This window comes from Pleurodeles waltl, chromosome 8 (assembly GCF_031143425.1).
Source record: "Pleurodeles waltl isolate 20211129_DDA chromosome 8, aPleWal1.hap1.20221129, whole genome shotgun sequence".
Taxonomy (NCBI): Eukaryota; Metazoa; Chordata; class Amphibia; order Caudata; family Salamandridae; genus Pleurodeles; species Pleurodeles waltl.
The window spans coordinates 1,527,053,148-1,527,079,313 of record NC_090447.1 but is presented as its reverse complement, the minus strand read 5'-3'; the positions used below and the strand labels follow the sequence as shown (position 1 = coordinate 1,527,079,313).

The following is a 26,166-nucleotide window of genomic DNA, read 5'->3' as shown; positions in this document are numbered from 1 at the left end:
TCGTATGTCGGTCACTGACCCTCATGTCGATTGTCTTTGGTGCCTTAGCTCTGAGCATGACGTCGAGGAGTGTCCGTCTTGCCAGAGCATGAATCCTAAGGCCTTAAAGGAAAGGGAGGCCAAACTCTTTTTGGCTAAAGCAAAGAAGGGTCATAGGAGCCATGAAAGAAGAAGCATAAGAAACGGCGCCATCATGAATCTCGGCGCCATTCGGCTCGGAGTCGATCAAGGTCAAGGTCTCCATCTCGCTGGCGCCGTGCGACGTGAGTCAGACGGTGACTCCGCAACCCTGAGGCTTCTCCGGCGCCGTCCGCCTTTTAGGTTGTGGCACCTCAGGACAGTCCTCAGTTATCACCTGCTGCTCTGGAGTCAGATGGTCTGCAAGTATCGATGCAACAAGACCAGCGATATCCTGCCTTCCCGGCTCCGGGAGCGGATCCGGCGGCCTTCTTGAATGCCATGTTTGCTATGTCCAACACCATGGCCCCTGCTGGTGCACCGGCTGGTCCCACGGGTCCATTGGCATTTTCTTTGGGATCCCCGGCTCTGACAAGGCAGCGCTGTTCTGTCCGGCTGAGGGTACAGGACCGATGACATGACCTCGAGGTCCTGTGAAACCCATGACATTGCCAACTACATCTATGGCACCGATATCACCCCGTCAGCCTGCGCCGATGGAGTCACATGCATCTTCGGCACCATTAGGATCCGTGCCGGCGCTGGACTCGGGTGATAGATTTCAGCGGGGTCAACCCTCCTCTCTGACGTCTCGTCAGGTGTTGAAGCCGGTGTCTTCGTCGGCAAACTCCATGTCGACGTCGAAGGTGGAGGCTCGTTTGAGGCTGCGTAGAAAGGCCTTGCGCCTCTTGGAAGAGGAGGAATATCAAAGGCAGTTGGAGGAAGGAGATATTGTGGAGCCCTTGGGGAGAGTATCAGGACTTGGCGTCGACCAGTGGGCTGGATACTTCCCCGGAGTGGGACTTGTCTTCCCCGGGGGAATTTACAGAGGAGGCAGCTTCGTTTCACACAGTCATCGGGAAGGCAGCAGACTTTTTAGAACTTCCATTGCCTGCTGCAGAAGTTAAAACCAACATAGTAACGGAAGTGCTGCATCCTTCTTCGGCTTCTGCAGACCCTTTGCTTCCTTTCAATGAGGCTCTTTCAGAACCCATATTAGAGCTGTGGAGGAAGCTGGTTTCGTCTCCTGCGGTGAATAGAGCTGTGGCAAGAAGATATAGCGTAGCGCCTGTCGATCTGAGGTTTTTATCTCGACATCCTACCCCGGAAAGTTTGTTGGTCTAGGCATCTTGCTCTACAAGGTCTGCTCCTGGCTCTTTCCCTGTGATTCCATCTGACAGGGGAATCCAAGCGGATGGAGCAATCCGCAAAGAATACTTTTTCTTCTTGCAGCATGGCTCTTAAGGCTCCGAACGCTACCCATGTGCTGGGTAGGTATGTCCTCGCTCTCGTGGATTCTGTGAAAGCCATGGTTCCGGATCTGCCGCAGGATATACAGAGACCTTTTGCGGAACTCTTGTCTGATGCGCAGGCTGCGGCGAAGCAGATAATTCTGTCTGGCCTGGACTCTACGGACTCGTTTGCCAGGGCAATGGGTACATCTATTGCTACTAGGAGGCACGCTTGGTTATGGTCCTCTGGATTTTCTTCAGATGTACAGACCACCTTATTGGATTTGTCGTTTGATGGGGAGAAACTGTTTGGAGTTAAAGTGGACTCTGCCTGGAGCGCTTTAGAGACAGCTGGGCCATGGCGAAGTCTTTAGGATTGCAAGCCTCCTCTGCTACCCCTTTTAGGTCCTTTCTTAAGTTCAGGGGGTTTGGATGTGGGACAGCTTTTCAAGGGAGACCCCAGTCCTCAGTCCAGCAGCCTACTAGCCTCCCATATTGGTCCTTTAGAGGGTGGGGGAAGGTTAAAACGAGAGGGGCTACCCAGTAGCACCCTACGTCATCCTCCTCCTCTGGAGGACAACAGCAAGGGAAGCAGCCCTAGTTTTCTCCCCTTTGTCGATCATACTTCTCCTGTAGGGGGAAGATTGCGTCTTTTTCTCCACGAGTGGGAGTTAGTTTCATCAGACTCATAGGTGCTAAACATTGTGAGAAAAGGATATGTTCTCCCTTTTCAGGAGTTTCCTCCTCCCTTCCCTCCCCGTACCTCGTTTTGTTCAGAAGACTATCTCCTGTTGTTGCAACAGGAAGTTCAGACCCTGTTATCAAAAGGTGTGGTGGAGTTGGTTCCAGAGCAGGAAAGGGGTTAGGGTTGTTATTCAGGATATTTCCTGATTTCCCCCAAGAAGGACGGTCATTTGAGACCAATCCTAGACCTGAGGATTTTGAGTTGCTTCCTCAAACAGGAGAAATTCAAGATGCTGACTCTAGCGCAGGTACTTCTGGCATTGAACAAAGACGATTGGATGGTGTATGTCGTGTTGCAGGATGTGTACTTTCATATCTCTATACTCAAGTCGCACAGGAAGTATCTCCGATTTGTGGTGGGGTTGCAACACTACCAGTTTGCGGTCCTCCCGTTTGGTCTTACTTTGGCACCTCGAGTCTTCACAAAGGTGATGGCAGTGGTGGCAGCAATTCTCAGAAGGGAGGGGATATCGGTATTCCCTTACCTGGACGATTGGTTGATCAAAGCCAAGTCTCCAGAGCTTGTGTTGCGTCACTTGTGGATGACAACTCAGTTGTTGTTCAGGCTGGGTTTTTCGATCAATGTACCCAAATCTCACCTGGAGCCCTCTCAGTGCCTCCTGTTCATAGGGGGGCAGTACTGGACACAAAATTGAATCAGACCTATCCTCTGCCTTCCATAGTTTCAAAATGGAGCGGTTGTTCAGTCCTCAAGGTCTTACGCCTGCTCGGTCCGTTCGCTTCTTGCATTCTGTTGGTCACTCATGCACGTTGCCACATGAGGGCTCTCCAGTGGTGCCTCCGCAGGCAGTGGTTTCAACACAAAGGAGATCTTGAGGATTCAATAACTATCTCCAGAGACGCTGCAGCAGATCTACGATGGTGGGCTGTGGACAGCAACCTTTCGCAAGGAAGGCCGTTTTCACTGCCGCCGCCGGTGGCCATGGTCATGACGGATGCTTCCACTCTAGGTTGGGGAGCTCATCTGGGGATCCTGGAGATCAAAGGTCGTTGGTCTCCAGTGGAGCAGACTTTTCATAACAATCTGTTGGAATTGCGGGCGATACACTTGGCTTTCAAGGCCTTCCTCCTGTCCCTTCGCAGTCAGTCAGTTCCGGTCCTGACGGACAACACTACCACAATGTGGTATATAAACAAGCAGGGAGGAGTAGGGTCGTATCTTCTCTGCGGAGAAGCTCTGCGTCTCTGGTCCTGGCTTCAGGACCATCGGATTTGTTTGAAAGCAAATCAACTGGCCGGGGTGCTCAACGTGCGTGCGGACTCTGTCGGCTCCTTTCGGCCAATCATGAGTGGCGTCTCCACCCAGATCTGGTCCTGCACATTTTTCAAATGTGGGGTACGCCGGTGATAGATCTATATTCGGGAGAACACGCACTGCCTATCATTCTGGAGCCTCCAGTATCCGGTGCAAGGAGCGTTGGGGGACACGTTTCAGATCTCTTGGTGCAACCAGTTGCTTTACGTGTTTTTCCCCCAATACCCTTGATTCCTCGGGTGCTGAGGAAGATTCGCCAAGATCGGGCTCAGGTTATTTTAATAGCCCCGGATTGGCCATGAAGGGTGTGGTACACGGACCTTCTCCAACTCTCACTGTGCCCTCCGCTCCGTCTCCCTCTCAGGGCAGACCTCCTCTCGCAGGGGCAGGTTCTACACCCCCACCTCCAGAGCCTGTACCTTCATGCATGGAGATTGAACGGGGCAACCTGAGTTCCTTTTCTCTCCCACCAGATGTAGTGGATGTTATTTTATCGGCCAAGCAACACTCCACTAAGACCATTTATGCCGGTAGGTGGGCAAGATTCGTGGCTTGGTGTGGAGAGAAGCAAATTGACCCTTTGAAGGCCCACCTTTCTTATATTTTATTATTTGCTTTGGACGTAGCAAAGCAGGGTTGTGCAGTGGTTACGGTTAAGGGTTATTTAGCTGCTCTGTCATCCTTTCTTTGCCTCCTGGATCAGTCCTCCTTGTTTAAATCACCTATAGTGGTTAGGTTTCTTAAGGGTTTACTTAATAAGTTTCCTCCCACTCCTTTTCATGTGCCTCAGTGGGACCTAAATCTTGTTTTAACCTTTTTAATGGTTTCTCCATTTGAGCCCATGCACTCTTGCCTTTTAGGGTTTTTAGTGCTTAAGACAGTTTTGCTTGTTGCCATAACCTCTGCTAGACGGGTTAGTGAGCTCCAAGCTATTTCTGTAAAACCCTCCTTTACCTTGTTTTTCCCAGATAAAGTGATGTTGAAAACCAGGGCGGCTTTCCTGCCAAAAGTTGTCACTCCTTTTCATATAGGGCAGACTATTATCCTTCCTTCTTTCTACCCTCCTCCTCACCCCTCAAAGGAGGAAGAAAGACTCCACTGTTTGGACCCTAAAAGGGTGCTTAGTTTCTACATTGAGAGGACGAAGGACTTTCGCCTGGAAGATCAGCTGTTCGTGGGGTACGTTGGATAGAAGGGCAGAGCAGTCCATAAAAGAACTATCTCCAGGTGGGTTATCCTTTGTATCAAGATCTGCTACTTGTTGGTGAAATGATTACCCCTGAAGGTATCTGAGCCCGCTCCACCAGGGCTAAGTCTGCTTCTTCGGCCCTGGCAAGGTGGGTTCCAGTGGTTGATATTTGCAAGGCGGCAACTTGGGCGTCCCGCCATACCTTTGCAAAGCATTACTGCTTGGACTCAGGTTTAGAGGGACAGCCATTTTGCACGATCTGTCTTACAGGATTTCCTGGTGTAATCAGACAGGCACCCACCTCCGAGTGCGGTACTGCTTTGGGACTCTATTCATAAGGTGAGGAATCCACAGGTAGTTTGTATCCATCAGAAGAACAAGTTACTTACCTTTGGTAACACTTTTTCTGGTGGGTACAATACCTGTGGATTCCTCAGTCTCACCCTGCTCCCCCGTTGCCTGTCTGATTGCACTAGGATATGTGGTTGTATAGATGTATGTATATATTAATATATTTTTCCTGTATGTATAAATGGTGGTCTTGGATTATGTTGCATCATGAAGGTTTTATGTATATATGTATTTATTGGAGTTATTGTGGAATCGGTTCTCACCTGTTCGCCTCAAAGGCATGTAAAAAAACGGGTGAAACTGACAACAGCCTGCCGGCGAAGACCTCTTATTGGCACGGTGACGTCCGACGGAGTCGCTTGGAGCCGTGCATTTGTGACGTCCTCGTCGACATGGAGAGCTGGGAAGATTTTCTGTTGGATTCTGGCACAAGGGTGAATTCATAAGGTGAGGAATCCACAGGTAGCTATTGTGTCCACCAAAAAAAGCGTTATCGAAGGTAAGTAACTTGTTGTTCAGGAACTGTAATTACAGTTACATAAGGACAGGGTTTTCATTAGAACACAACTGCAATTTTTTTCCGAATTTGGAATCAGAATTTCACTTAAATCTTATTATACAAACACCAGCCTGTGTTCTTCCAGCAGCCATAGTTGCATGCTGAAGGAGCATTGCACACAGCAGACATCCGGAGAAACAAAGCAGTGTAAGAAAGGGAAAAGTGTTCTTTGTTTCTTTTGGACCAGCAGGCAAGGGGAGACCAGTGTCTTAAGGGGACTGTTGCACGATGCATAGTGCATGCAATTCAGACATGCTTCCATAAGGCAGGAGTGACTCTGGAGGAGAAACCAAGGGGTGAAACATGTGACTAGTGGAGGAAGGAGCACACTGATTATAAAGCTTAAAGAATTCATTGGGAGAAAAATAAGAGTCTGAAGATGGCAACTTTGCTCAGGAACGTCTGGGACGCCATCTGTTGTCCCGGGGTGACAGACATACCACCAAATGGTAGTCGATGATGCCCACAACAAAAAAAAAGAGAGAAAGATAAAAGGCAATTCCAGGCCCAGCCACAAGATGCCATTACTGCATAGCATGTGAATCTAGAAAATTCTTCAAGCTACAAAACTACTCCTACAGGTAAGTAACCAATTCAATATTAGGGGCAAAGAGACACAAACCTTATTATGTGAAATGAGAGATTGGAATGAGGAGCGCAAGAGAAGACCGAGGTATCCAGGGTCCCATCTCCTGCTATAGTGACATGAAGGGACATAATGGGGCTCATGTGAGTGACTATAAAGCGAATGGGTGCAATGAGGTGACAGATGTCCAGGCCCCCACCTCTTGTTTCAGTGACTGACTGTGGAATGAATGAATGAATGGATGTGATGAGATCAGTGGGGGGTTAAAGAGAAACAGGACGCCCTCCAAACGATGTGACTGTGAAATAAGTCTTTGGTTTGCCCGTAGTTACAGAAGAAGAGTTCAGCACAGTGATGGTGTCAGACAGCATCAAAGAAGAGAGAGAGGCCTGTCCAATGGCTGAACAGTGTGCTGAGGAAGTTAAATATTCATTTTGCCCGGCAGGTAAGTTAGCTTTATTACATGTAATCGTATGAATGTGTAATCAGAGGAGTGAATGACATTGGGCCTCAGCTTATTGCGACTCATTAGGATTAATAACAAATTCACTGGTATGTCCAAGTTGGCAAAGGAAGAATGTAAACATTTATTTATCAAATATTTTTGATTGGTTTCAAACCTCGTATACAGTAATGAACAGGAAAACAATGATAATTAAGACGGTTAACGTGTACAAGGCGGTCTGAATGTAAATATTTATTTATAAAATCTTTTTATTGATTGGCTTCCAACTCTGTATACAGTAACAAACAGGAAAACCATGATAAATAAGATGGTCAACGTGTACAAGGCGGTTTGCTAGTACTATGAACCTCAGGTGCCGCTCTGGGTCAACAGTGTAGATTGGGAAACTGTGCTATAAGGACTGCGGATGACATCAGGATATAGACAGTATGAGGGAAACACAGTTGTGATGACCAGTTGACCTTGTACTAGTGTCTCAGAAGAGGAGGAAGAAGCTCCCCCCACACACAGTCGGCTATACAGGTACTTTCTGGGCAGTGTCCTCTGGGACTGGGGTAGATTTACTCTCGCTCTGCCCTGCCATGTGTTCTCTGAAAGGGCCCCCAATAACACTTGGTCGTGCTCTTGGGGTTTGCAGTGTTGAGTAGGTTTCCTCTACCGGATTACAGAACAGCACGTCCCACAGCCAGCCAGTAATTTGTGGTACAGGACCCTTAAGTCAGGCCCTGGCTACACCTAAAATCAGTAGTTGGGCAACCAGCTGCCACAGCCTCACTTGGACGTCCACTGTGAACCCAGCAATAGGGGAAGAGGTGCACATAGCAAGAATGTACCATCCTTTTAACTGACCACAGGGATCAAGTCGGAGCAAAAGGTTGTATAGCCAGGAAATGCCAGGCCAGGGTTGTAAACTCGGTGTTTGCAACATTCAGTTTCAATGAGCCTGTGAGGCCTAGAGAGAGGCACCGCTAATGCTGTGTTTAGCGCTCCTCTGTCAAGCCGGTCTGCCTCAATATCCAGGTGAGGATCCTGGCAGTGTTTATTGCCGTAGTAAATGCATACTATGCCCTGAACTGCTGTGAAGTATCTCTGGGTTTTGGACCAGAAACCCGCCTTGTCTGTGCCATCTTATTTAGTCTATCCCAACAGATACATGGGGGGACCCTTCTGCCTGAATCAGTTGTATAAGCAAAGAGCGCACCTTCTCAAAGGAATGCTTCCCAGGGGGATAGGAAAATTAATAAAGAAATAAAGCAGTTTTGGAAGAATTAACATTTTGACCAACGCCACTCGGCCAACCAGGGAGAGCAGGAATGTAATCCACAGCTCCATCTGCTCAGCCTTTTGTCCAACATTGGTCTGTAATTTGCACACACTAGTGTTTTCCTGTCTTCAGTATACCCAGGTCTCTTATGGTGTTTTCATGCCACACAAGAAGGAACTCTGGGGTAAAGCCTCTGGTCTCTTCCATTATGGGGAATATATCTGACTTTGACTGGTTTATGCGGAGGCTAGAAAAGTCTCTGAAGTGGATTGTGTCCCTACCAATATATTCCAGGTTCACAGCTAGATCTTTAATTAATAAACAGCAAAATATCGTCTGCGTACAAGGAAAGCAGGTATCCGTGAGTAGGGAAAATAATACTTTGCGAATGTTGCCGGTCACGCAGCATCAAGGCAACGGGATTGATCAATAGCGTGAAAAGCAGAGGCGACAGGGGAATCTCTGGTGGGTGCTCTTGCCCACCTGAAAAACTTTGTACAAATAGCATATAACTTGAGCCCTTGCTGTGGGCCCAGTATATAGCAGTCAGGCCACCTACAAAATAGTGTCTCAGGCCCATTTTACGCAGGACAGTAAACGGAAATGGCCACTCCAGGGGAATCAAAGGGCCTCTTGATGTCAAGAAACACAAAATAGCCAACACCTCAGGCATAATGTGATGAATCAGAGCTAGCAATGTTCTGGAGTTGTTGGAGTTGACGCTGCCCGGTTTAAAAACGTATTGATCATGTAGGACCAAATCTTGCATTAATTAGTTCACTATACCGGCCAACACTCTTGACACTGCCTCACCTTAGGTACACAGTGCTACCTGAGGGGATGCTGCTAGTGCTGGATAGTGATTGGTGTAGGAAAGTGCCCCTTTTGGCATGGGTACCCCCCACTTTTTGACTGCTATCTGATGCTAATGTGACTATGTGCTACGATCCTACTAACCAGGCCCTAGCACCGGTGCTCTTTCCCTAAACTGTACCATTGCTTCCACAATCAGCACTCCTCTGGCACACAGATAAGTCCCTTTTAAAAGGTTCCAGTGATACCAAGGGCCCTGTGGCCAGGGAAGTTCTCTGAGGGCTGCAGCTTGTATTGTCCCCCTACGTGAGCCCTCAGCAAATACATGCACACTGCAATTGCAGATTGTGTTTGTTGGTTGGGGAAAAAAGGTAAAGTCCACATGGCATCCCTCTCTGGGTGCCATGCACACAAAATATTACCCGTGGCATAGGTAAGTCACCCCTCTAGCAGGCCTTACAGCCCTAAGGCAGGGTGCACTATACCACAGGTGAGGGCATAGCTGCATGAGCAATATGCCCCTACAGTGTCTAAGTCCATTCTTAGACCCTGCAAGTGCAGTGTAGCCATATTGAGTACATGAGCTGTGAGTCTGTCATTACGAACTCCACAGCTCCATGGTGGCTTCACTGAATACTGGGAAGTTTGGTATCAAACTTGTCACCTCAGTATACCCACACGGATGCCGGTATTGGATTTATTGTAAAATGCACATAGAGGACATCTTAGAGATGCCCCCTGAAATTCACCCAACTCTCTAGTGTGTGGCTGACTGGTCTGTGCCAGCCTGCCACCCCCAGACAAGTTTCTGACCCCATGGGGTTGAGGGACTTTGTGCTTTCAGGTTTAGGGGACAATGCCAGCTCTGGGTGAAGGTGCTTCACACCTGCAGGAACAGCAACACTTGGCGGTGAGCCACAAAGGCTCCTGCCTTTTGTTCTGCTGCCTCAGGGCACTCCAGCTAGTTGGCGATGCCCGCCCCTCCGGACAAAGTCCCACTTTTGGCGGCAGGCCCAACGGTAAAATTAGCAAACACCCGGAGGAGTGTCTACCCCAGCGTGGACCACCCCTAGGGTGTCCAGAGCTGAGTTGAACCCCTCCTGGCAGAGTCCTCCATCTTGATTTAGAGGAAGATAGCCAATAAGAATAGGAAATTGCCCCCCACCCCAGAGCGAGTGGGCACCGAAAGGGTGTAGCCACCTTCAGGGCCAGAGACACTGGCTTCTGCCCTCTGATCCCTGTAACACCCCTAAAATGTCCCCTGGACCAAGCCTGCAGCCTCTTTGTGACCCCTGGGGTTCCTCTATTGAAAAGCATCGGGCACCCGATGCAGTGTTTGCACCGTCCACCTGGCTGCCCCTGTGCCGCTGAGGGTGTGTGTTTGGTGCTGACCTGTCCAATCTCCCCGCCTCTGCTGATCTAAACCCCAACCCCCCGGTCTGTGCCCTGAAGTCGCAGGTATTTACCTGCAAGCTGTTACGTTCTAAGTGTCCCCAGTCTCCATAGGATTCCATTGGGTGCCCGACACCAACTTTGACCTCTGCACCCGGCCGGCCCTGTGTTGCTGGGCACCCTTGGTGTCCCGACGACTAGGATCGTAAATAGCGTTCTTGCCTGCAAACTGTTCATACTTTTTCTCACTTACGACTGCATTGCTTTCTATGAAAACTGCACGGTCTACTTTTGATATTGAAAAGTATTGCTTACCTGAAAACTGTTTTAACTGTGAATTACAAAGTGCATTTGATACTTGATTTATACGTTTTTGAAACTGTACTTACCTGCAACAGAGATCCTTTTTGTTCTATAAATGAAGTAACAAAGTATATTTTCTGATACATAAACATTGGCCTGAAGTTAGTCTTGGAGTATGAGTCATTTCTTGAGTGTGTGTGTACAACAAATGCTTAGTACTACCCTCTGATAGGCCAAACTGCCGACCACACTATCACAAAGGATAGCGTTGGTATTATCCACTTCAGCCTCTGGGGATCCACTGCACACTGTGCACACTAAACCTTGCTTTGGTATAATATATACAGAGCCAGCTTCCTGCAATTGGTAAAAGCTCAGGCAACTCTACAGCTAGAAAGGCGTCCTCGGAAGTCAAGTATAGGGATGGCGCCACTATCCATGGTCTGGTTCCCCATAACAGACAGGCTAGGCTACAAGTGGGGGCATTCCCCCTCTCTGTATGTCAGGGCCTGGGTGTGTTAACCAAGATAGGCCACATCCTGATTGCCAGCTCCCTGAATTGCCCAGCATCACATCCAGCTCAACAGGTGTAGATCTGTTCGGATTTGACTTGTATCGCCTTGTTACTCCAGCCAGCTTGTTCCCAAGGTGGCCCAATTGAGACGTATGGCTTTGAGCATTCCTGTATGTTTGGAAATAGCAGTGCCCCCTACCTAGATCTTAAATGCTTTCCAAACCATCTAAATATTGTAAATATAGAAGCGCATATTTTGACACCCAGCTCTTTTCACCAACTTCACTTTTACTAAAATTGTTAAAATATTGTAGTAATGGTGCCATGGTTCCCCTGCTTTGCTGGGGTTTTACCTCCCATGCACAGTTATGGTGCTACTAAAGAAGGCAGCACTCATTGCAATGGATATTAAAGTAGAGGCCGATAACGAACACCCTGTTCGTTCTTAAAACCATCAAGAAGGCAGTCACTCTGCGGCATTTAACATTCTGAAGTCAAACGTGATAGTCACTGACACATCCCTGCTAGATAGGCCTGTTGATATACTGCTTTAGCATTGTGAATATTTTAAGGATTTACATGCCATGCATTTATTCCAAAGTTTAGTGGTTTGGATCTAAATTGTCAATTTTCCTTTCTATTGTTTATTTTATTCCTTTTTTTTTTTTTTTTTTGTTGTACTATCCTCATTGGTGATATATCCATATCTGTGCAACATCAGAAAGGTACCCCAGAAGTTCCTCTGCATGGTTACCATCTTTGTTTTTTTTTTTCACGGTTCGGTGTGTTTGAAGACGAGGAGCTCCGAAAGAAACACTAAAATTTGAACAAATGTTGAGAGAAGTTTTAAAAAAAGATGCGAGAAGAACAGTTATTGAATGGACAGAAATGATGCCATGATGGGAAACGGACAGTGCCCCCTTTACATTTTGTTCTGTTACCACCTCAGATTAATTTAAAATGTTACCTTTTGAGGCCAACACTTCAGAATGACCTGGCAATGTAGAGCTCAATTGTGAAGAGAGCTGCAAAAACGAGCAGGCCAAATTGTTTGTCTTTTTTAAAACACTCAAGTCATTTCAAAAGCATTCTCTGTCAGAAGAGGGAATCTTTTTAAGGGTCAGCCTCCTAGAAGGCAATGACTCCAAGTTGAGAAAAAATGCAGACTGTACACCCAAGGTCCTGTCTTCATCAAAGGAAATGCAGCTGCAGACTCCATTATAGTTACCACAGCCACAACGAGATGTAATGCCCCACATATACGGCATCACCACCAGACTGGAGAATAGTCAACTCCAGTGAGCTTCTCAACCAATGTGGACACCAACCTCTGCCATCAATATGGCTTTCACAGGTGACACCCTCATTGGGTGGGAGGTGGCTGAGGCCAAATTAGCAAAGGCATTCAATGTTCTTCAGTTTTGATGACCTTTAAAAGAGGGGGGCCATAACTGCGAAGATGCGATTCCCAACATAGTTCTCCACAACCATCCTTTAGCAAGCCATCATACCCACAAGGAATGCCACCGCAATGGCAGTACCCTCCAAGCAGGGATGTGGATTTCTTCTTGCTCCACGCCCAGGACATATTGTTTGAGGTCAAGGACAACAAGTTTTCAGATTTATTTTGTCCTTGGAGAAGGAAGCCCAACCCCCCTGCAACACAAACCCTTTTGTTGCTAATTTACAGTACCACACTAGAGAGCAGGGAAAGGAATTTCCTGCAGTTGAGTTAATGTTTGTTTCTATATGTTAATGCTGTTCGAACTTGTATTTGTGGTTAAAAAATGCAAAGCCTTTTTTTTTTTATTAGGGTGTGTTCTAAATACGTTGTGAGCTCTGACTGCACTACTGACAGTGGTTCCAATAACAATACAAATGTGTACGCATGCTTGCAAAGTATAACAATGAGGCTACGTATCATGCTCTTAGAATGCTCTTCGATTAAATGCAAATATTTGCAGAAGCTTGAAAACAAGATTGATTATTTTTTTTTGCTTTCAAATGAAATGTCCACAAAAAATGCGACTAGAAAAAAAGAAAAAATTATGCTAAACGTGTGAGAAATTTTACCTATCATTTTTTCTAAAAATTATTCGTAATTGGAAGTCAGTGTTAACCAGTTTCAGCAAGATTTGGGGAAACATGAATCTAAGCATTGGCAAAGCCAAAAGGTCCAACATTGGTGGTCAGTATTTGGGGTTTGTCAGTGTGTGTCTTGTTTTGACATGGCTTTTGTAAACCTTTCTTGCTGTGGAACATACTGGGTCCTCGCCATTGTAACAAATTATAACAACAACCCAAAATATTTTTTGGGTCGCAAAAGCACACATTGCCACAGTAGTTCCTGGCACTTAACAAAACTACTTTGTGTGCTGATACGCTCCTTGTGAAAGAGCAGATTGCAATCATTGTAATGTAATGTTACATGGATTTGTACAGTGCGAAACTTGTCACCCGTGAGGGTATTCAGTTGCCGAGTAGGAGCGGGTTCTGTAAGTAGGTGCAGTCACGGTGAAGTCAGCCAATAGATGGATAGAGAGAGAAATAGTATTTTAATAAAACTAAAGGTCTTGGTTAACAGCACAACTAATTAGGTGGTTCAAAACGTAAACAAAGTCACAGACGTGCACCCATGGCATGTCTTTGCATTAGTCCAGATTTGCGTATTTCATGAATTCACATGAATTCACAGACGTAGACCAGGAAATCATACTCCTAGAAAATATTTGTTAACTGGTATTTTAGAATGAGCAAATATGCAGGTGTAGATTTGCTCATGTGTAAATTTGTTAGGCGCTTAGAAGTTCACTGTCCCCATAACCACTTTTTTTCCACCCCTGGAAGAAGTTTTACTTCTGACCCTTGTCAGGAGTAAATGTCCAACCTTTCTCATTATGGGAAATGGTTAAGGAAGGTCCTGAGACCCTTAAAACATGCAAGTTACTAGGTTTGCACAGACTCAAAAGGCATTACATCCCCTGAACTATTGCTTACTGCTTCCTCCAGCCCATGGATGTAGAGGTGCAAAAAGGTAGCAAAGTAAGGAAATTGATTATTCCAGGACCAATCACATAGCAGGGATTGAATAATAGCAGAGAGGCTATTATCAGAGCACTTATATAATGAGATTAATGCCATAACTTGTCGCTGCACTATAGGGCACCAAAGGGACTGTAGGAGGCTGGCCCTCTATGTAGTGTGCAAAACTAGGCACACTGTGCAGGGGGCCCAGACAACCACATGTAGGTTTAGAAGGGTCAAAACTAGACCACCTAATGCTCTAATGTTTAAGGTATCTTGGTCGAGCAGTTAGGCCAATCTTGGAGAAGTGCAAAGCATTTGTTGTACTCACAGTATCAGTCTTGCAATTCACACACTCAACGAAATAACCAATTTATAAAATTACTTCAGATATTTATGTAATATCGGAGGCCAAGATTATCAAAATTGGTGCAGTACTTTTTGAGATATTAATTTTTGAACTTTAATAAAAATAGTCTTTTTGTGCACAATTACGCATCATAGGAATCAATGGAAGATCACCTTTTAAAATACATATAAAATCATGAAGTTGGTTTACCAAGTTGTCCTTTTGCAGGTTGATCGCGGTCCTCGGTGGGCACACTGAAGAAGTTCAGACGGATCCCAGTTCCGGAGGGGGCAGCAGGAGAAGGGCTCTGGAGCTCGTGCAGGGGCACTGCGCAGGGCCACTTGGAAAAGTACTGGGCAGGTGGGTTTAAAGATGGTTTCTTGGATTCCCCTTGGAGTGTCAAGGTCGCCAGGGGTGGGGAGACCCTCAGTTCACAGCAGGTTCTTTGGTACAGGGCATACGGGTGCAGAGCGAATCAGTGAGCCGAGAGCTGTGTGCAGGGATGCCCTCAGTAGCAGGAGATAATTTGGTTCAAGGGTGGTTTGCAGGACAACGGGGGGCACTCTGGTTGGAGATCTGGGGTGTTCCCGAAGTCCCTCGACTGGGGCTTCCTTCTGGTCTTTTTTCAGCCCCAGTTGGGCTGGTGTTCTCGGTGTCCGACGTTAGCTGACCATTACCCAATGTTTTGGTACGGTTTGACCACGGGAGGCCCACCAACCTTGGCACACTAGCAGGGTTTGTCCTTGCAGTCGTCAGTATGTCCTTTGGTCCAGCTGCGGCTTCTGGTTCCGGAGTTAGAGGCTGGCCAGTGAAGTGACCCTCACTGGCATGCTGGGTTTGTGCTATTGTAGAGTGGTGCCTCCACTCAGGAGGGAGCTCTAATGCTGTTTTCGAAGCCTGGAGGTCCTCTGGGGTTCTTTCGTTTTTCCAGTTGTCCATCGGCTCCTTAGTGGTGATTGTCGGGTCCTGGATGCAGCAGGCAGGGTTTGACACCTTTTTCTTTTTTGCAGCAGGTCTACAGTTCCCGTGCCTTGGATTTTCTTGGTGCTGGTCTTCTTTTGTCAGTCATATCTGATTTCCTGGTCTGGGGATGCCCACTAAATACTGTAGGCGTTTTAGGGGGAACCCTGTAGTGATCAATGGGTCACCTAACTTTTGGGTGGCTACACCCACTAAAGTGATCATTTCCTGTGGGAAGGATCACTTCCCTAGCCCTGATTGGCTATTTTCCTTCCATCTAAAATGGAGGAAAATGAAATGGAGTGCCTGCAGGAAAGTACCATCTTGCCTGGCATGTTAACCCCATTTTTACATGTATGTTAGCTTGTTTTTGCCTGTCTCACTGGGATCCTTCTAGCCAGGACCCCAGTGCTCATAGTCAGTGGCCTGAATGTGTATACCTGTGTAGTGACTGTGTCACCGAGGCTCTGCTAATCAGAACCTCGGTGCTTATGCTTTATCTGCCTTTAAACTTGTCACCATAGGCTAGTGACCACTTTTACCAATTTCATTTGGCACACTGGAACACCCTTATAATTCCCTAGTATATGGGACCTAGGTACCCAGGGTATTGGGGTTCCAAGAGATCCCTATGGGCTGCAGCATTTCTTTTGCCACCCATAGGGAGCTCAGACAAACCTTTACAAAGGACTGCCACTGCAGCCTGAGTGAAATAATGCACACAATATTTCACAGCCATTTTCACTGCACTTAAGTAACTTATAAGTCACCTATATGTCTAACCTTCACTTGCTGAAGGTTAGGTGCAAATTTACTAAGTGTGATGTTACCCTTGCACTAGCAAAGGTGCTCCCACATCGTTCAGGGCCATTTCCCCAAACTTTGTGAGTGCGGAGACACCATTACACTCATGCACTACATATAGGTCAATACCTAATACATAGCTTCACAATGGTAACTCCAATATGGCCATGTAACATGTCTAAGATCATGGAATTGTCCCCCCATGCCAAATCTTGTATTGGGGAGCCAATTCCATGCAGGTGTGTGGGCTCTGAGTGGCCAGTGCCAGCAGGTGACGTCAGAGACCCCTCCTGATAGGTGCTTACCTGACTAGGTGGCCAATCCTCCTATGAGGGCTATTTAGGGTCTCTCCAGTGGGCTTTTCCTCGGATAACGACTTGCAAGAATTCACCAGAGTTCCTCTGCACCTCTCTCTTCGACTTCTGCCAAAGATTGACCGCTGACTGCTCCAGGACACCTACAAAACTGCAACAAAGTAGCAAGAAGACTACCAGCGACATTGTAGTGCCTAATCCTGCTAGCTTTCTCGTCTGTTTCCTGGTGGTGCATGCTTTGGGGGCTGCCTGCCTTGATCCTTCACTGGAAGCCACAAAGAAATCTCCAGTGGGTCGACTGAATCTTCCCCCTGCTTTAGCAGGCACCAAACTTCAGCTTCACCGGTACTCTGGGACCCCTCTCTTCCTGACGAACGTGGCCCCTGGACACGGGTGGTGGACCCAAGTGACCCAGACTGTCCAGTGGTCCAACTTTCCAAATTTGGGGCAGTAAGTCCTTTTTTCTCCTCTCCAGACAGTAATCCTGTGCACCGCGTGAACTGCAGCTACAAGGGCTTCTGTGCACATTTCCACTAAATCATGCATGCACAGCCCGAGCCTAGGTGCCCAGCACTCTGTCCTGCGATGCTCAGTTCCCTGAGTTGATCTCCAGTGTCGTGGGACATCCTTCTGCAGTGTTGAGACGACCGTCGTGTTCAGACTTCTTGAACCCGTGTTCAAGGACTTCTGCAGGTGCTTCCTGCTTGTGTGTGGGCTCTCTACGTTACTGAGGGCCCCCTCTGTCTCCTCACTCAAGTGGCGATATCCTGGTCCTTCCTGGGCCCGGGCAGCACCCTTTTTCTCTAACCGTGACTATTGCAGCTAGCAAAGCTCGTTTGCGGTATTTTGCCAAGAAAATAACGCTGCATCCTCCAGCACTCCGTAGGACATCTTCTGCACAAAGGAGAAGTTCCTAGCACCTTTCGTTGTTGCAGAATTCTCAGCTTCTTCCATTCGTAAGCAGCCCTTTTGCACCTTCATCTGGGGTTTAGTGGGCTCCTGTGTCCCCCCGGACACTTTTGCGACTCTTGGACTTGGTCCCCTTCCTTTGCAGGTCCTCAAGTCCAGGAATCCGTCTTCGGTGCTTTGCAGTCTGTTGTGGTCTTTGCAAAATCCCTTATTACGACTTCAGTGTGTTTTTGGGGAAATAGTAGTACTTTACTCCTACTTTCCAGGGTCTTGGGGTGGGGTATCTTGGACACCCTTAGTGTTTTATTACACTCCCAGCGACCCTCTACACACTACACTAGCCTTGGGGTCCATTTGTGGTTCGCATTCCACTTTCTTAGTATATGGTTTGTGTTGCCCCTAGGCCTACAGCATCCTATTGTATTCTACAGTGTTTGCACTACTTTCTGACTGTTTTACTTACCAGATTTTGGTTTGTGTGTATATTTTGTGTATTTTACTTACCTCCTAAGGGAGTATATCCTCAGATATTTTGGGCACATTGTGACTAAAATAAAGTTCCTTTATTCTTAGTAACCCTGAGTATTGTCTTTCTTATGATATAGTACCTATATGATATAAGTGGTATGGTAGGAGCTTTGCATGTGTCCTAGTTCAGCCTTGGCTGCTCTGCTATAGCTACCTCTATCAGCCTAAGCTGCTAGAACACTACTACTCTACTCACAAGGGATAACTGGACCTGGCACAAGGTGCAAGTACCATCGGTACCCACTATAAGCCAGGCCACCCTCCTACAGTGCTCACCTTGCATGCAACACCTTAGGGGTGGTGCATGCCATGTGAGGCCAATTCTCATACCCTTTGAGTTTCCCACAGTTGCTCTCACCAAAAGTGGGGGCTTGCACAGGGGTTACCCTCTGCTCCTAGCAGCAGGCCTGTGGGCTGAGTTTCAATGGTGGTTAGCCCTTTGAAGTTTGCCACCAGGGCAGTGCACATTCCTAAAGGAGGGAGTTTTGGCACTTCCACCCAGGAAGGGCTTTGTTCTACAAACCAGAGACAGATCTCTTCCCCCAGGGTATGTAGATTTGATGTCCGGAGGTGGCAGGCTGGATAGAACCATTCAACAACCATGCCAGGGTAGCTAGCTTTTGCAGGGGGGCACCTCTAAGATGACCCCTGGGTACATTTTATGGATAAATCCAATACTGGCACCAGTTTGGATTTATCATTGAGTTATTTGATACAGGGTTCAGAGTGGCCATCATGTAGCTGGGAAACTTGTATTGACCAGTGTAAAGAAATGGCTCCCTGTTGCAGTTACCCCCCACTTTTTGCCTGATACTGATGCTGACTTGACTGAGAAGTGTGCTGGGACCCTGCTAACCAGGCCCCAGCACCAGTGTTCCTTCACCTAAAAGGTACCATTGTATCCACAATTGGCACACCCTGGCATTCAGATAAGTCCCTTGTAACTGGTACAAAAATGAGTAAGTCGACATGGCACTCCCCTCAGAGTGCCATGCCAGCCTCTCACTGCCTATGCAGTATAGGTAAGACACCCCTCTAGCAGGCCTTACAGCCCTAAGGCAGGGTGCACTATACCATAGGTGAGGGTACCAGTGCATGAGCACTGTGCCCCTACAGTGTCTAAACAAAACCTTAGACATTGTAAGTGCAGGGTAGCCATAAGAGTATATGGTCTGGGAGTCTGTTTTACACGAACTCCACAGCACCATAATGGCTACACTGAAAACTGGGAAGTTTGGTATCAAACTTCTCAGCACAATAAATGCACACTGATGCCAGTGTACATTTTATTGTAAAATACACCACAGAGGTGCCCCCTGAAACTTAACCGACTGTCTGTGTAGGCTGACTAGTTCCAGCAGCCTGCCACACCAGAGACATGTTGCTGGCCCCATGGGGAGAGTGCCTTTGTCACTCTGAGGCCAGTAACAAAGCCTGCACTGGGTGGAGATGCTAACACCTCCCCCAGGCAGGAGCTGTAACACCTGGCGGTGAGCCTCAAAGGCTCACCCCTTTGTCACAGCCCAGCAGGGCACTCCAGCTTAGTGGAGTTGCCCGCCCCCTCCGGCCACGGCCCCCACTTTTGGCGGCAAGGCTGGAGGGCACAAAGAAAGCAACAAGGAGGAGTCACTGGCCAGTCAGGACAGCCCCTAAGGTGTCCTGAGCTGAGGTGACTCTGACTTTTAGAAATCCTCCATCTTGCAGATGGAGGATTCCCCCAATAGGGTTAGGATTGTGACCCCCTCCCCTTGGGAGGAGGCACAAAGAGGGTGTACCCACCCTCAGGGCTAGTAGCCATTGGCTACTAACCCCCCAGACCTAAACACGCCCTTAAATTTAGTATTTAAGGGCTACCCTGAACCCTAGAAAATTAGATTCCTGCAACTACAAGAAGAAGGACTGCCCAGCTGAAAACCCCTGCAGCGGAAGACCAGAAGACGACAACTGCCTTGGCTCCAGAAACTCACCGGCCTGTCTCCTGCCTTCCAAAGATCCTGCTCCAGCGACGCCTTCCAAAGGGACCAGCGACCTTGACATCCTCTGAGGACTGCCCCTGCTTCGAAAAGACAAGAAACTCCCGAGGACAGCGGACCTGCTCCAAGAAAAGCTGCAACTTTGTTTCCAGCAGCTTTAAAGAACCCTGCAAGCTCCCCGCAAGAAGCGTGAGACTTGCAACACTGCACCCGGCGACCCCGACTCGGCTGGTGGCGATCCAACACCTCAGGAGGGACCCCAGGACTACTCTGATACTGTGAGTACCAAAAACCTGTCCCCCCTGAGCCCCCACAGCGCCGCCTGCAGAGGGAATCCCGAGGCTTCCCCTGACCGCGACTCTTTGAACCTAAAGTCCCGACGCCTGGGAGAGACCCTGCACCCGCAGCCCCCAGGACCTGAAGGACCGGACTTTCACTGGAGGAGTGACCCCCAGGAGTCCCTCTCCCTCGCCCAAGTGGAGGTTTCCCCGAGGAATCCCCCCCTTGCTGCCTGCAGCGCTGAAGAGATCCCGAGATCTCTCGTAGACTAACATTGCGAACCCGACGCCTGTTTCTACACTGCACCCGGCCGCCCCCGCGCTGCTGAGGGTGAAATTTCTGTGTGGACTTGTGTCCCCCCCGGTGCCCTACAAAACCCCCCTGGTCTGCCCTCCGAAGACGCGGGTACTTACCTGCAAGCAGACCGGAACCGGGGCACCCCCTTCTCTCCATTCTAGCCTATGTGTTCTGGGCACCACTTTGAACTCTGCACCTGACCGGCCCTGAGCTGCTGGTGTGGTGACTTTGGGGTTGCTCTGAACCCCCAACGGTGGGCTACCTTGGACCAAGAACTAAGCCCTGTAAGAGTCTTACTTACCTGGTTAACCTAACAAAAACTTACCTCCCCTAGGAACTGTGAAAATTGCACTAAGTGTCCACTTTTAAAACAGCTATTTGTGAATAACTTGAAAAGTATACATGCAATTTTGATGATTTGAAGTTCCTAAAGTACTTACCTGCAATACCTTTCGAATGAGATATTACATGTAGAATTTGAACCTGTGGTTCTTAAAATAAACTAAGAAAATATATTTTTCTATATAAAAACCTATTGGCTGGATTTGTCTCTGAGTGTGTGTACCTCATTTATTGTCTATGTGTATGTACAACAAATGCTTAACACTACTCCTTGGATAAGCCTACTGCTCGACCACACTACCACAAAATAGAGCATTAGTATTATCTCTTTTTGCCACTATCTTACCTCTAAGGGGAACCCTTGGACTCTGTGCATGCTATTCCTTACTTTGAAATAGCACATACAGAGCCAACTTCCTACAACCAGTGTCCAGCACTTGTATTAAAATAGCTGATTTGTTTACGCACTGTGTCCTGGGTTTGGCAAGGACACAGTGGAGGCATATTGCTCATGCAGCTATGCCCTCATATATTATGGTGCACCCTGCCTTAGGGCTGAAAGGCCTGCCGAAGGGGTGTCTTATCCACAGTGTATGCAGTGTATGGTGGACACGGCACACAGGCAGTATGCCATGTCGAGTTTGTGTTTTAGGCTTGCACCAGAACACCCAGCATGCAATGGCAGTGCTGGGTACATCTATATTCATGGCCCTAGAAGGTGGCACACCCAGTTATGCTGCCCTCAGGGCCTACCCTTAGTACCCTATGCCCTGGGTACCTAAGTACCTTTGGAACGCAGTGTGAGATGCAGGCAGGAGTAGTCGATAGCGATCAGACGCGGACGCCCCAGGGAGGAGCGGAGGTGTGTAGGGGAGGCACGGTGCTGATGAGAGGTCAGAGTTCTGGGGGGACCTGGTGGGTTTTGGTGGGGGGGTCAATGCCAGTAGCAGCAGTAGCAGTTGCAGTAGTTTACCCTTCTCAGGCCTGCTGACCCACCCACCTGTCTGTCAGTCTACCCTGCCCTGTTCTGATAGCTGAAAGGCCCCTGCTCAGACTTGACGTGCTGTGCCCTACCCCGCCTAATGTGACCTACGGGGCAGCCCGTGCGATACGCAAGGAACGCATCAGAACGCACAGAGCAGGCGGAAATAGCACAGCACTGTACAGTATGGCAAATTACTCACCCGCCTATCCACCGGACTCATACCAGCATTGGCATCAGCACTGGCATCGGGAACGACAAGACAAGACTACAGGTCTCCACAAATTAGGAGTGGTGGAGTTTCAGGGTGGGTCTGGCCTGAGCGCAGCAACTGAGGTTGGTCAGTGCAAGTCTGGGTGCGGCTTGTGAATCACCTAGGAGGCCTGCTCACATCCCACACTTCAGTTGAATTCCTCTCTCACCACCACTCGGCCTCTCACCGGCATTGGCCAACAGATCATAACAGCTCCAATGCCTTAATTCAGGGCTGCCAGGACCGTCAGAACCGCTAGGAGCACGTCAAATCACACCAAACCGCATCAAACTGCGAGCAGGCCCTCCTATCCTCCGTGTGTTGAAACAGCGGTCCCTGTCTTCTAGTCTTCTTGTCTTTTGTGGAATCCAGGAATTGGCTAATTAATCCTTAACAATTTCGCAGCCCACGCTCACTGCTGCCACTGCTGTTCCTTCAATGCTGATTCTGATTTAGTAAGGTGAGAACAATGCATTCTGGAAAGCTCGGTGGGGGAGATTGGTGGGGGGGTTGGGGGGAGCAATGGCTGGAGAAAACTGCAGCTGAACAGAACAATGCAAAGCTCCCAAATTAACCCACTGTTAGCTTTTATCAATACTTTGTTAACCGAAGAGGCTCAGCTGACAGAGCTGAAGGAGCGGAGGGAAAACATCTCCAGAAAATCCCCGGTGCTATCAGGAAAAAAGCAGGGTATAAAATCGCTGACTTCCAAAAAACACCTGCTATTCAAGATCACAAGAACCAGTAGATTCAATAGAACCAATAGCTCCAGCAATAGGAGAGAACGTCAAAGACGGACCTCAAGGGCCCTCGAACCTCCATTTCCCCTCCCCCCAACGCTCAAATCAATTCTACAAACTGCAACTGCAAGAGCGGCTGGATCACAACAAAAATCAAAACCAAAAAGCATACTCCTCCATCACAGCGGGGAGTTCAAAGGCTGTACCCGATAGACCCCAAGGAGGGCCCTTTATCAGATCCTCTATCTCAGTCTTGGATTTTAGTAGCTGGGTGGATCAGTCTCCAAGTCAACAAATAGAGAAGTACTCAGCCCAACTGGCCCCTGCTGATCCTCATGACCATCCCCTAATAGACCTTTCAGGCCTGGACTCACTTGGAGGCAAGACCTGCACCATCCAGGAAATAACTGCCTCCACCACTGAAGCTCTTCTCCAGCAAGAAGCAGAACTAGCAAACATCGCAGCTCCACTAAGTCCATTAAATCCACATCAGGTGGCACACAAAATCTTCGGCCACGCCCGTAGGTGCCGGCTAACACATGGGGCTCACGTTTGTCGACATTTGATGTTGTGGCAGTGGCAATAAGGCACCAGGCAGATAAACAAGACATCCAAGTTGATTTATTAAACATCATTGCCAAATATATTGTGGGCATTGACTCTAAGCTACACGCACTCAACAAACTGATTCTCAGAGCCCAAAAGCGCAGCTATGTTCAGCAAGTGGCACCAACTCAGAGAACAAGCCCCAACTTATCGCCCCTATTCTTATCAAAATACTCATGGAAGTCCAGGCCCAGGCCAAAAACTCAAGGGAAAGGTTCAGAGTCTTCGAACAGGATGTAAAGAGAACACTCGCGCTCAAGGAATCACCGCCAAGGGAACCTCTTAGGTCAAATCCAACCCAGTTAGCAAGCCCCACAGCTCATGGAGCCCGGAAGGTCCCCGATTCATTCACAGAAAGGGACCCACACCTCTGGGAAATCTCGCAAAAGAATAAGCGCCACTACAAGAACCGAGGCAAATACCCCCAAAGTACCCCCCAAAGCCCACTGCCACCAAAATCAAAAAGGGAAAAAAAGAAGCAATGGAAAGCACGGAAAAAAGCAAGAACTGACAAGCAGAAAAGCATTTGGCACTTCTTTGCACAACAATCAGTCGGCCGCGCCAAACGTCAGCACAAACTCATTATCCTCGCCACTCTTTCAACAGATCTCCACTGTCAAGGAGCGGCCCCATTCAGGCCTACACTCCCAAAGTTCACCTACACCCACCGATGTCGGGCGTTTGAGCAACAAGGATCAAAGTGAGGCCGCTGGACAGTTGGCAAAGACAATGAGGACAAATTCCTGACCAGCATGATGGTTAGGGAAGGATCAGCTCAAACGCGATGCATAACAGCGCACCTGTCCATCAGCACAGAGCCCCACAGTCTAAGAGCCCGGCAGTCTATCCCAACAGAGTATATTAATTAAAAGTCTGAGTCCCAAAGAAGGAAAGAAAAATGCACCCCCAAGTATTAACTCAGTCAAATCATTCAGTACAGTTTATCTCCACAGCGGACCCTAGTCATGATTAGAGGCGCACAAACTACTCTTCCACATTTTAAGTCAGAGGGGAATTTTGACATACTCAACAGAGGAAGCATTTTAAAATTAAATGGGGGAAATAAGAGATTTATCCCATGTCTCATCAACAGATCTACTTTCTGTCAAATTCACTCCCCATCCGCAAAGGAGCAGCCAAGAAGTCACACTGACCACATGGGCCACAGTGGGCCTAGTACATCATTTTCAGATACATTTCGCTCATGGGACATTGAACTGAGACAAGCAGATTACCCCTGTTACCCTGGGCCACTGCGGCCCACGCGCACCGTCATCTGTTCTAAGAGGCGCAATAGGTGCAGATTCAATCACTGCGGCCGCGGAATAACCTATAGTAGTAAAGCAAGCTGGGGAAATAAGCATGGGTCCTATTTTCTGGCCTTTTAATGGCCCCGGTCTCCCATATTACAGAATAGTCCCTGATTACAGGCCAAACCCTGGGAGCCAAGGTTCAATTAGTCCACACACTAACTTCTGCTCTGGGATCACTTATCAATGCTTAACCAGCCCATTTGGTAAAATCTGCTCATGGAATCTCCACGGCATTGAATCGATATTAAACAATCCAGTAGCGTTGTCCTTTCTCCAGGGCCACAATATCATCCTATTACAGGAAACTTGTAACTGCGAGCCAATTGCGGTGTCTGGGTACGTAGCCTTTCATAACCCGGCAAAGAGCGTCCACAAATATGGCCACGCGAAAGGAGGCCTGGTAACTTTAGTCTCCACGGCTCTTATAGGTCATAAAACCTCAATTGACACAGTCAAACTGGAACCAGGTAACAAAGGTCAATTTTGGCAAGCAGCATAGTAGGCAAATAGAACTAACCCTCATAAATGTGTACTTGTGCCCCCCAAAAAAGCCCTGGTAGGGGCTGGGGGTGAAAGTGGAAATACTGGGCAAACTAATTTAAGGTTCTACAAAGACAGCACATGGAGTCTATAATCATTGTTAGTGGGGATTTTAATCTCAACCTGCTCCCCACAGAAGAGGGAACCACAGAGATTCGAAAGGCAAGTACTTACAGGAAACATCTAGAAGTTTTGGGCCTAACATTATTAAACAGCAACAGCAAAAAGGATCACCCAGCATCCATAACCTTTGCAAGTGGAAAAACAAGCTCAACCATCAATTACACACTGATACACAAAGGGAATTGGAATGAGGATTGGCCCGACTTAAATGTCGGTCTGCTTTTAAAATTCCCGGCAACCACCAAGGTAACTTCAGCAATCGGCTTTTGATACCACAAGGGCGCGAGTCAGACAGTCCTGGTTTAACAAAGCCCTGTGCACACAGATAATACAAATAGCGCAGAAGGCCAGGAAACTGGCAAAACAATTAGCCAGGGGAGAAATCGGAGAAAAGCTCACCCTGCAGGCCATGAAAAAAAAAAGTATCGCTCAGATTGCTGATCCGCAAAGAGATGTTTTCAAGAACTTTTATGGACCAAATTATTGTGGACAAGCAAAATACAAAATGCCAAGTTTTTCTGGGTCCTGGTCCTTGAACTGGCACTGGGGAAATACAGACATAGCTTCAGAATTGACTCCACCTCTTGGGAGAGTTATATCGGCAGCCTGTATGAAAGAACAGACTGAGGAGCATCATCCGCCAAACTGGTGGAGGCGTATGTGGCATCGAGTAACAACCACCCATCATGTCAGCAAACAGAAAGGAGGGATTTCTTTGACAACCCCCGTGAGAGAATATCAAGATCAGGGCTGGGATCCTCAACAAATAGCTGGTTTGATAAGGAAGGTGAAGTCTGAGGGGGCCGCTGGACCTAATGGGCTCCCCAGTGCAATCTTTAAATGTAAGCTAGAGTACTGGGCACAGCACTTCTCGCCTCTCTTCATCACCACTGTTCATACCAACCGGATCCCAGAATCCTAGAGAGGTAGCATCATTCACACCATCTTTTAAAGTGGAAATCCA

At 48.0% G+C, this 26,166-nt stretch overlaps 1 protein-coding gene across 7 annotated transcripts in view; it reads left to right on the top strand.

Annotated features, from left to right (window-relative positions):
* Nucleotides 1-26,166, top strand: part of LOC138248916 (uncharacterized) — a 240,763-nt gene that overhangs the window by 83,344 nt on the left and 131,253 nt on the right. For 6 of the 7 annotated variants that reach the window (XM_069202899.1, XM_069202898.1, XM_069202903.1 and 3 more), the window contains one exon: nt 6,443-6,559. The exons of the other annotated variant lie outside the window; for it this stretch is intronic. In XM_069202899.1, the coding sequence (XP_069059000.1) occupies nt 6,443-6,559 (117 nt within the window). The remainder of the gene's footprint in view (nt 1-6,442; nt 6,560-26,166) is intronic. 7 annotated transcript variants of the gene reach the window in all.